This window comes from Pan paniscus, chromosome 17 (genome assembly GCF_029289425.2).
Source record: "Pan paniscus chromosome 17, NHGRI_mPanPan1-v2.0_pri, whole genome shotgun sequence".
Classification (NCBI taxonomy): Eukaryota; Metazoa; Chordata; class Mammalia; order Primates; family Hominidae; genus Pan; species Pan paniscus.
Genome location: NC_073266.2, coordinates 94,455,363 through 94,467,692, shown reverse-complemented (window position 1 = coordinate 94,467,692; position 12,330 = coordinate 94,455,363). Strand labels below are relative to the sequence as shown.

The 12,330-nt window shown below is 41.7% G+C and overlaps 1 protein-coding gene across 6 annotated transcripts in view; it reads right to left on the bottom strand.

The window, feature by feature from the left end:
• ZNF236 (zinc finger protein 236) overlaps positions 1–12,330 on the bottom strand; it is a 157,684-nt gene that overhangs the window by 55,715 nt on the left and 89,639 nt on the right. For all 6 annotated transcript variants that reach the window (XM_055102380.2, XM_034944088.3, XM_063597369.1 and 3 more), the window contains 4 exons: positions 11,234–11,385; positions 9,274–9,486; positions 5,066–5,348; positions 1,948–2,051 (listed from right to left, as the gene is read on the bottom strand). In XM_055102380.2, coding sequence (XP_054958355.1) covers positions 1,948–2,051; positions 5,066–5,348; positions 9,274–9,486; positions 11,234–11,385 — 752 coding nt within the window. The remainder of the gene's footprint in view (positions 1–1,947; positions 2,052–5,065; positions 5,349–9,273; positions 9,487–11,233; positions 11,386–12,330) is intronic.

Here is a 12,330-nt window from a genome sequence, read left to right as displayed (position 1 = left end):
CCCCACCCCACTCAGCTGTCAATATGGATGTAAATACGTTGAATCGGTGGATGGAAGTACTTTAATGAGAATCCCTTTCACCTATAAGATGTTACGGACGTCACAGGCAATCGCTGCAGGATTGTAAATTTAACAGTATATTGTTTACAATTTGAATTTAGCATTTTCACAAGCCTTTGAGGTTTACAGTGTTTCTAAACCACTGCATTATTCTGAACCTTGATTGGAGTAGTTGATTTATATTTATCAGAAGCTAATGGGTGGTATGACTTAATAGCCCGGCTCTGAATTACTGTCACTTTTCTTTAATTTTACAAATGGTACTTTAACATCTCAGCATCTCTCTATCTTCTCTTCTGCCAAACAGGGGCAACCACAATGCCAGCACAGGTAGGCATCACACTGGGAGAAAATGCAAAGGAGAGTTCTATGCTAGGGTCAGAGGGCTGTGTGCCTAGTGTCATGTACCTAGTTCCTTAGGCTCTTTTCATGATTACTGGGTATAGCAAAGGCCACGAAGGCTCGGAGCACCATGAGCATAGGCTCCACCCTCCAAGAGCCTCTGGGAGCTGAAAAACTTCCTGGCTGGCTTTTCCCCTCTACTGTCCAGGAACAAATGCTAATTTTTACAGGATGGTGCACACTAGGATCCACCAAGGGACTAGTGCAACCTGCTATCCCAACGCCGCCCTGGGTTCCTCAGAAATCACACCTCTACTTCAGAATGGAGAAAGAGGCACCAAAAGGTATTTATCCAGAGACTTCCATTTCTAGTCCTTATCCACGTGGCCTACGCTGAACTCCAAAACCAAGGAAATGATGAAGCAGCGTGCACCAAGTCATCGTGGACGTCACTGGGCACCTGCTGCATGAGAGGCCGTGCCCTAGGCCTGGAGGCACAAAGATAAGTGATGCCGGGCCCTCCATATCCACAAAAAGTTCACTGCATTACACAAAAGAGATAAATACAGGGAGCCTAATGAAACAACAGAAAAACTGCACACAGGACAGTCATATAAACAAGCTCAGGGATCTGTTTATCTAGTTACAAATATTAACCCATCAGAAAAGAATCACAGGGCTTCAGGTAAATGTGTGAAAGTCCATTTGTTCTTGTCTGTTGAATTCTGCTTATAACCAACAATGAAGAATGTAAATTAGCCTCATAATCATAATTCTATGAATCATTATAACAACAGCTCTGCATTCACTGTGCGTTTACCACAGGCCAATCCATTCCTAAGTGTTTACCAAAGGCCAAACACTTTTCCAAGCTATTTAAATGTCTTAATGCTTAAAGCTATTTAAATGTCTGAACTCCCAAAGACGGAGGTACAACTACTAGCCCCATCTTCTGCAGAAGAAACTTGTGGCTGAGAGGAGAACCTTGTCTAGGACCACAGAGCTCACAGGAGGACTACAGGATTCCCAAGCAGGCAGAGGCAGAGGCAGCCTCCCCACCGCTGGGAGGCACTGTGCAGAATTCCAGAAGCAAAGGCACAGACAAGATGAAGATGAGAAAAAGGCCAGGAAACTTGGACATTCATTTCTGCCTTTGCAAGAGTTTCTCCCCATATAAAAATAATTATGAAATGATAACTGCCATCAGATTTGCTAAGTGCCGGGTTTTACAAAACCTCAACAAACTAAACCTCTTTGGCTTAAATGAGACTTTTAACAAAGTTATTTAAGCATGAGTAAGAATACGTGACCATTTTTAAGAAAAATTCAACTTTTGAGACCTAATCCTTTTTTGTCTTAGTGTCATTTGGACAGTTTTCCCTGTGTCAGGAATAAAAAAATCTTTTATATCACTTTCTTCATGGTGCCTCATTTTTAAGCGTTCCATAATTTGGAAAGTATTTATGTACACAAAATATATAGGAACAAAACATACGAAATGCTATCCTAAGACCTCTACCAGTGACGCAGGCATGTTTTCCTTACCTGTGTGAGTCTTCACATGACAATCGAGAGTGGATTTCACAGTAAAACTCTTTCCACATTCATCACATTTGTATGGCTTTTCTCCAGTATGGATTCGAACATGCCTATCCAAAAAGCATTAATTATAGACACATTGACAAATGACTTCATGATTTGAAATTTATAACTATATAAATTAAAATTAGGTGTTACTACGTTCTGATTAAGTTTGGCCAAGAAAAACTTTAAGCTTCACTCCATACAAAAAATACCATAAACAAATCCAAATAACAACGAAAATATTTGCAAGACAAATAATAATAGAGATAATTTCCTTAGGGCCAGGAGCGGTGGCTCACGCCTGTAATCCCAGCACTGTGGGAGGCCGAGGTGGGGAGATCACCTGAGGTCAGGATTTCGAGACCAGACTGGCCAACATGGTAAAATCCTGTCTCTACTGAAAATACAAAAATTAACAGGGTGTGGTGGCAGGCGCCTGTAATCCCAGCTACTTAGGAGGCTGAGACAGGAGAATCGCTTGAACCCAGGAGGCAGAGGTTGCAGTGAGCCAAGATTGGGCCACTGCACTCCAGCCTGGGTGACAAAGTGAGACTGTGTCTCAAAAAAAAAAAAAAAAAAAAAAGACAATTTCCTTAAAAAACCCAAGAACTCTGACAAATCAAATCAGCAGGAAAACCCAAACGATATCAGAGTAGAAAAGTTGGCAATGCACAGAGAGTTTACAGAAGAAATACAAACAGCCAAAAAACATATGCAAAGCTGTTCAATCACACTTAGAATCAAAGAAGAACAGATGAAAACGACGAGATATCGTTTCCCCCATCCTGTTGGCTGCAGCTGTAAAACAGGCACTCGGAGTCTCTGAAAGACAGAGGCACATGGCCCTCTGGTGGCCTTTGCCAGACTCTACCCTCACTGAGCCATCAGAGGCACACAGGCTCACGGAAGAGTCACCACAGCGCCCTGCCAGTCACCAAGCGTGGAACTCAGTGTTCGTCGGGAGGGGTCTGGTAAGATTAATTTGGTATCCCCATGCAACAGAACCCTACACTGCCATTAAAAAGAATAAAATAGGTTTATAGATACTGACGAAGAAAAATACCTATGACTCATTGATATGTAAAAATTTGAAAACCAGAATCGTACAACTTAACATTGGTATATGTCTAGACATTTCCGAAAAAAATACTCAAAAAACTGTTAACAGTGCTTATCTCTGGGGAGCAGGACACCCTTCAGTACCATTTTTTGTTTCTCATCACATTTACTCACTGGGAGTCTGAACCTTGAACTTTTTTAAAATGAAGGATAGGACAAGAAGAAGAAAACACAGCTATAAGAATGTCCCGTTCTCGGAGTTTGCACTGAGCCGAGACCACGCCACTGCACTCCAGCCTGGGCGACAGAGCGAGACTCCAACTCAAAAAAAAAAAAGAATGTCCCACTCTTCTGGTCTTCAGGTACAGTCGATGGAGATATGCTTAGCACTTTATGTCGCCTTGGTAGCATTTTGTCTCTGCTAATTGGCTGGCACGCCCCACCCACAGGCAGGTCACAAAGTGCTGTCTCAACACCTCCATGTGACACCCTTGCCAGGCCTGACTTTCTCATCTATGACTCCACCACTAACCCCTACTGGAAAACTATCTCACCCTATCAGTTAGTTTATGAGTTCCTCCAGGCCACACACAACTGCTGGCCAGACTGGACTCCTTCTTATAAACACCTCAAGTTTTCCATCACAACCCCTTAGCTCCTCCTCTCCTTAGTTTAACTTTCTATGTCTTATGCCCAACCTCAGATCACACCATCAACTTAGATCCTACCCCGGAACTTCACTGCATGGCTCAACGAGAGCTCGCTGTTGAAGGGTCCTGTGGCCACACCACCCAGTGGGACCTGGGCTCTCTCTCTTCTCCAGTCACCTCCCTCATTGTCACTCTCTAGCTGAACACACCTCCCCTTCCTGCTGTGGTCGAAACATGAAGGCCAGCAGTCAAGGTGTGTGCTCACTAGGGTGGCACTGCCAACCCAGCAGCTCCTTGAAACCACCTACCCTTTCCCTGCAGCACCTGCTGCTGTCCTCTGTAGAACAGAGTACAAGGAACACACCCTTTGGTTTTCTGAAACATCCTGCAATATTAAAATCTTCACGGTTTGTTTTATTAAGTTGCTGAATAATTAGTTCTATCTCCTAGAGCAAAACATAAGCATCCCTGTTATATACAGAAACACTTCTGATTCTTCAGGAGAACGCTGATACTTTGGTCTTCCTTTCTCCAGAAAGGAAGGACATTCTGAGAGCCCCTTCTGTTCTTTACCATGGGTCTTGGTTTCCAGATTCTTCATGGTTCTGCTCAACTCGATCTCATGTATCAGCCACTGCTGTTTGGCCGATTGCCAATTAGTCTCCCTCCTGTCACGCGCTTGTGTCCCGCTCCTCACACTGACTGGCAGGCCTCAGAGGCAGGAGGGCGCCTGCTGCTCTTCTGCCTGTCCACAAAGCTTAGAGCCCTGCCTTCCTCAATGGATACATTTGTTTTCATTGTTTACTACTATGACAACCATACAGAAATAAGCATAAGCAATCTATAGAGAAAACAGACTTTTTTTTTTTTTTTTTTTGAGACGGAGTTTCATTCTTATTGCCCAGGCTGGAGTGCAATGGCATGATCTCAGCTCACCACAACCTCCACCTCTCAGGTTCAAGCGATTCTCCTGTCTCAGGCTCCCGAGTAGCTGGGATTACAGGCACCCACCACTACGCCCACCTAATTTTGTATTTTTTAGTAGAGACCAGGTTTCTCCATGTTGGTCAGGCTGGTCTCAAACTCCCAACCTCAGGTGATCCTCCCGCCTCAGCCTCCCAAAGTGCTGGGATTACAGGTGTGAGCCACCATGCACAGCCGAAAACAGACTAATTAATATTCTGAATGAGTTTACTGCAGAGAACTAATTCAAGCTTAAAACCATACATTCAAGTAAGTAAGGTGCCATCACTCAGGTGACACCAGGTTCAGAAACTAATGGCCCTGCTGCAGTGAAAATCACCGAAGGAGCAGCTGCCTGCACCTCCAGTCTTCAGAGCGGAACCCGCGCGGCGTAGCCATGCCCTCACCTCACCAGGTCGCTGGGCTTCTTGAAGCTCTTGGGGCAGTATGTGCAGCAGTTGGCGTGCTTGGGCTCGTCCTGCAGCTCCGCCTGCTTGTCCCTCAGCTCACTGATGCGGTCCTTTTCTGCCGCGGACTGCACCAGGACCTTCTCTGACACCGTGGCGCTCTCCTGAGGCCGGATCTTGGCTAACTGGGCTGTCTCCTCCTCCGTGAAAGTGATGACCTCAGGACGAGACTTCCGTGATGCATTTCTGTCAGAATGTTCTTCCTCTTCCTCCATACAAATGTCTACACAAAATCAAGGAAAAGGGATCAAAATCGTAATGAAGAAAACTTAGGTTTTTAGCAAAACAATTAAAACTAAATAGGTATGTATGTAATGAAAATTAATCACTCAACCAAGCTATTTTTATGATGGTAGAGAGTTGCTATATTTTCCCACCTCTATTGAGAAACTTAGGTCATGGAAAGAAAACAGCCAAGTGTACTGGAAAGTGGGGGGCGGGGGATGAACAGAGGTTGGTGAGGGGGTGAAAACATCTGCTTAGATAGAAGGAATAAGCTCTAATGTTTGATAGCAGAGTAGGGTGATTAGTTAACAACAATGTATATTTCAAAGTAGCTACAGGAGAGAACTTGAAATGTTCCCATACTTAGAAACTGCTAAATACTTAAGGTGATGAATACCCCAAGTACTCTGATTTGATCATTCCACATTCTATACATGAAACAAAATATCACATGTGCGTCATAAATATGTAGAAATATTATGTAACCAAAAAAAATCCAAGTGAAGGGCATCCTTTAGGAGAGTGATGACCAACATTAGGAAGACGCTCAGATTAAAGACCTGCTTCTACCCCTCCCTGAAAATTCAGGAGTAAGCTTTGAGGCTGACAGTGTCCACACAAGCTACCGGTATTTATAAATATAGATATTCATTTATTAATAAGGGCAAAAAATGAATTACCATCAGATTTTTTAAAACCAGAAGCCCAAAAATGGGAGACCAAATTAATAAATTAGCAAACGGCCCCCAACTAAAAACAATTACTATAAAGAAGAAAATAAAACTTTAAAAATATATGTGGTTGGCCCTCTGTATCTGTGCCTTCCACATCCATAGATTCAACCAACTGCAGTTAGAAAATACAGATCCTTTTTTTCTTGTTATTATTCAATAAACGATACATTATACTGGCTATTTACAACCAGGTGCAGTGGCTCACACCTGTAATCCCACTGCTTTGGGAAGCTGAGATGGAAAGATTGCTTCAGGCCAGGAGTGTGAGACCAGCCTGGGCCACACAGCAAGACTCCATCTTTATCAAAAATTTAAAAATTAACCAGGCATGGGGGCGCGCGCCTGTAATCCCAGCATATTGGGAGGCCAAGGTGGGGCTTGGCACGGAAGTTCAAGACCGCCTAGGCAACAGAGCAAGACCCCGTCTCTACAAAAAAAAATTTTTTTTAATCAGCCAGGCGTGGTGGTGAGCCTGTAGCCCCTGCTACTCAGGAGCCTGAGGTGGGAGGATTGCTTGATCCCAGGAGTTCAAGCTGCAGTGAATTATGATTGTGCCAGTGTACTCCTGCCTGGGTGACAGAGTGAGACCCTGTCTCTCAAAAGAACCCCAAACTATTTACATAGCATTTATATTATATTAGGTATTATAAGTGATCTAGAGATGGCTTAAAGTATACAAGTGGATGCGTGTAGGTTACATGCAGATACTATGCTGTTTGATATCAGGAACTTCAGCATCTGCAGATTTTGGTGTCCTCAGGAGTACAGGAACCAATCCTCAGCTGATACTGAGAGAGAACTATATGCATAAGTATTCATTCCTAAATGAAAAATAAGGACGCATTCCAATTGATTAAAAAAGAATACTAGAGAAGGAAAAAAAGTTTGGCTGGGAGCAGGGAGGTCATTATTGTATGACTAACTAAAGAAAACTTACAACTCAACAGAAAAACTAAATTGCAAAGTGGACAGTGATTAATTCACCAAATAAGTAAATTTAAAAACAAACTGGATAATTTTTCTTAGCACATAAAAAGGAAAAAAGATGAGAGATGGGAGGGGATTGGGGAGGGAAGAAGAAAGAGAGGGGAGCAAAGGACAGCGAGGGTGTGGGTTGAGGGAGAAAGTCATGGAGGATAAAGCCAGTGGACTCAATGTCCATCTCGTAGAAATTCCAGAAAAAGATACAGCAAACTGAAAGTCCACATTATACCAATAAAGCTTGGAATGATTTGAGGGCAGCTTATAGATAGCGGCCCCACCAACACACATGAGGAAATAAGGAGGTAACTCTGTTAACATTCTTTAAGGAACTGAGAACACAATCAGTATAGCACAGACTGGAGACAGAGAACAACAAAATTAAGCACGACAGACAGACAGCATGAAACAGTCGGCAAGTGTTAGGCCAAGCAGGCTAACGTCACAATAAATGTGAGGGAATTTAACCCCTATCCAAGTCTCTAGGTTTGGGCAAAACAACACAATTTAACACGTGACTTTTCTCCTATGGACAAGAGTTCATCTGCAGTTTCCCCCACAATGATCCAAGGAAAACAAGGCATACAAGGTGAATCTAAATAAATATGTAGCAGTGAGATGAAGCCCAAACAGAACTCCCAAATCGATGCTAGAATTCAGTAGCATTAGAAGCTTTATTAATCGACAGGAAAGAATATGTAAAGCGGCTTAGAGATTATTTGTATTTGGCTGATAAATTAACACTCTCCAAATGACGGGGTTCTAGAAATAATGCCTGGATGTCCTATAGCCTTTAACTCATTTGAAGGAAAGGGTCATTTTCTTTTTATACTTTATGAAATCTCATGACAGAATTTTAAAAATGGAAATAAAGGCTTTACTAAGTATCATCAGATTGAAAAGTTTGAACTATCTCAGTTTAACAGGTCAGAAACTTTTATTCCAGAATTATCTACTAAAGAAATGAGGTGCACAATGGCTCTGGCAATGGTTAAGTCGCAGTTTTTGTTACTTTGAGGGAGTTTAGGCAAGTTTTACAGACTTATTCCTCAAAACAGCAGAGAAAGGTAGACTGCCATAACCCACCGGGGACCCCAGATGGTCTCACTGTGGTCTTTCGGTCAGATGGTGGCAAAGCAGACAGAGGGGGCAGTACCTTGAGAGAGGATGATGGGCCACCAGCAGGTCTGACCTCCGATGACAGTCCCCATTTAGCACCCGTCTCCACACAGCCACTGACACAAGATTCACTGACAACACTGCGCACCAACTGTGCCAGGACAGGATGGCCACGGCACAGGCAAGAGCCCAGGCCAACACATACACTCAGACCAGCCGTGACCTCCAAGAGTGTCAGAACACACACGGATTTAAAAACTGCAATCTGTGTGCTGGCGCAACGTGTCAAAATATAAAATGTGCTCTATTCTTAACTGTATAATTTCATTGTGGAACTTCCTAAAAAAGAAGTTGTCTTATAAGTACAAAAAGTATAAGCACAAAAATAATACTCAGGATTTTTCCACTTGGTATGGGACTTGGGCGAATTAACTTGTCTAATGTTTAGCTGGCTAGCGTACAAAATGAGATTAATCCCTCCAACTATGCGGTGTTTTGTGTCTATTACATGAGACAACGTAATGGCAAGCACAGGTTTTACCAAAGGTTACCAGCAGTCCATAAATGCTACCATTACCATTTCAGTGAAAGACCAGATACTAGCTGCACATCCATCAACCCATCAACAGAAAATTATATAATAAAATATGATGGAATTCCATGGAGTCATCTGAACTGATGTAGGCCTGTGTTCAATAAATTAAATATGCCTGTAATAAACTTCAGTAGACAAAAAAATTAAGCATGCTACAACACTATATAGAGCAAGATACCATATTTGTTAAAAACATTCAAGTCTCTAGCAACATGCGCGCCCAAGCATGAAAGGAAGAACACAGTGTGAGAGTGAATGCTAACTCAGCGCGTGGTGATTTGTAAGAGCAGATGTTTTCTTCATTGCACCTCTGAATTTTTCTTCCAAGAGCATGTATGGCTTTCATAATCAGAAAATAAAATTATTAAAAACTCAGGGTGCTACTGAACTAATCTATATATAGCCAGGTCAAAATACTCACGGTGATTTGTGAATGGATTTATTCCTAAATTAGCATCGGGTTAATACACCTTGAATCAACAAATGGAAAATACCTCCTCCTTCTGTCTCTCCAGTGGCTGACACAGCAGAGGGGACTGTTTGGTGTCTCTTCATGTGCTTTTTACAATGCACTGTAGTTCGGAAACCCTCCTCACAAAACGGACACTTATAAGGCTTCATGCTCATATGTGTGGCCATGTGCCGGGTGAGGCTGCCATTGGTGGTGAAGGAGGCATTGCACACACTGCAGCTGAACGCCTTCACTCCTACAAGCACAGAAACAGAAAAAACGGCTGGAACCAATCCTATTTCATTACCTTAAAACCAGAAGCAGTCAAAACCAAACAAAGATATGTTTAATAAGTCACAACATTATCCTGAGGCTTAGCAGACTTTGGTTAAAAAAAAAAAAGTAAATTACAAAATTATAGATAGTTTATTTGGTGTGGGTTTCCAATTTTTAGAAATGGGATTGTTTTAAGAACATGGAAGTTGACATAGGACATCTTACTGCCTTCTCTACTGAAATCAGCAGGCTCTGTGAAGTCACAGTCTTCAAAACAAATCAAGTCCCCTCTGTCCTTGGTCTTTTACATTTAAACTGGCAACATGTGGATTCTACCCCAGAAATGTTTTCTCCAATCCATCTTTTCATCACTCCCATAGCACATGAGGTAGATTAGGCATTAAGAACTAGTCTATAAATCTTCTATACAGCTTTACTTTCAAATAAAGTCCCATATAGAAGGCCCTCTCTCCTCCGGACCAATGACACAGAACCAAGTAACTAGCTATTTTCCTCCTATTTCTGTCTTTCTTCCACCGTTCCTTACAAAAGTCATATATTGCTGCTCTCTGCCTCCGTAGCAGGTCCTTCAAAGTACCATATAAACTACTCCCAGCAATCTTTCCAATATCCACTAAAACCACTCCTCAATCATCAACCTATGGACCAGTCAATAAAACTTTTCCTTATTTTGCTTGGCTCTATGTTTCTAAGCAGTATATCTTCATTTTCAAATAAAGCCTTATACAAAATATACATTGATATTAAACTTATAATGAATATACTGAGTATATGAAACAGATAACAGGAAGATGTTAAAAATATTTTTAACTGTACACCATGTATCTGATAAAGGTCCAGTAGCCAGAATATAAAAACCTCTTACAACTCAATAAGGCAAATAATCCAATGTTAAAATGGGCATAAGATTAGAACAGACATTTCTCAGTGTCTGTGAAAGATGTTTAACATGATTAGCCATCGAAGAAATGCAAATCAAAGCAAAACCACAATGGCACGTGGGAAGGCTCATGACCATCCACAAAGCCGGTCATAAGAGAAGCAATAATAGTCATTGGCAAGGATGTGGGGAAACCAGAGCCCTCCCACGCTACCGTGGGCTGTCAAATCCCACAGCCACAATGGAAAACAAATGTTTTAACAGAGTTAACATATGACCAAACAATTCCACTCCTAGGTACAGCAATGAGCCCATGTCCACACAAACACTTAAATACAAATGTGCATAGCAGGATTACTCATAATAAACAAAATATGGAAATAACTCCAATGTCCATCACCCGATGAATGGATCAATAAGACGTGGCATATCCTACAATGGAAAGGAATGAGGTTCTGATCCACCCATACAGCATGGGTGAAACTTGAGCACACTGTGCTGTGAAAGAAACAGACACAAAATGCCACGTATTTCTATAAAATACCCAGGACAGGCAAATCTATAAAGACAGAGGTAGATACTGGGTGCCTGAAGTTCTGGGCATTGAGGGGAAATGGGGAGTGACTGTTAATGGGTACAGAGTTTCTTTTATGTGTAATAAAAATGTCCTAAAGCTACAGTTTTGATGGTTGCAGAACTCTATGAACATACTAAAAATCACTGAATTGTACACTTTAAGTGGGTGAATTGAATGGTATATGGATTATATCTCAATAAAGCTTTTTTCTTTAAAGGACTAATCTCCAAGTATAAGGCAGACAGTGACCTGTGTGTGTCTTCTCGTGGGACTTGAGGACCCCAGAGGAAACAAAGCCGCGTCCACAGAGCTTGCACTTGTAGGGCTTTTCCCCGGTGTGCGACCGCACGTGCTGCTTCAGGTGGCTGGACTTCTTAAAGCCTTTGTTGCAATAGTCACACCTACAAAGCAAACATACAGAACTCAGACCACGTTAATTCATAGCACAATTACAAATACAGCACCTGAAAAGGGAAGAAAAGCAAACAAGCTTCACCAACAACCATGAAACATTTAGGCACAACTGTTACAGAACCTAGGTGCGCTCTCCAACATTGAAGAAATTATAAAGTATAAAATATTGCCAACAATCATTTGTTAGACCAAATTCTGCTTAGAGTATTTATAGTCTTAAATGCATTACTTAAAAAACAGTAAATCCTATAACTCCCCAGCAGACATAATATTTAATTAGAAACTCTCTCTAAGCATAATAGGAAGAAAATGTATGCACTCCTTTCTTTATTAAGTCGTTAGACACTATGAATCCTTCCATTGCCTCAGAAGCAGAATCACTCCTGCATCTAGTCACTTGGAAATGCCAATCCATGTACTCCTTTGGTTTATAAAATACAAAACAGAGTGTACTGGAGTTATGCTGAATAATATATAAATATGCAGTGTTATTTCCCCTTCAGTTGTTACTGAATAGACTAATGTTATCTTAAGGATTAAAATAATTATAAATTTCAAAACTCCTACTCACCTATTATTAAAAGCTTATTCCATTAGTATGTCTCTCTTGTCCATTCTCAAGTTTTAATCTCCAGTAAGAGGTTAGTGACGTCCCTACACTATAACCTAAGTCAAGACTGGGTGCCCACGTAGAGGCAACTAACTTTCCTCTCAAGTCCAAATTAAACTAAAAGCTGGAAGTGTCTGAATACATTTTGAAAATTCACTCTTGTAAATCTGGTTTGGCGGTGGCTCACGCCTGTAATCCCAGCACTTTGGGAGGCCAATGCAGGTGGATCACCTGAGGTCAGGAGTTTGAGACCAGCCTGGCCAATGTGGTGAAACCCCGTCTCTACTAAAAATACAAAAATTACTTGTACACTGTGCACAGA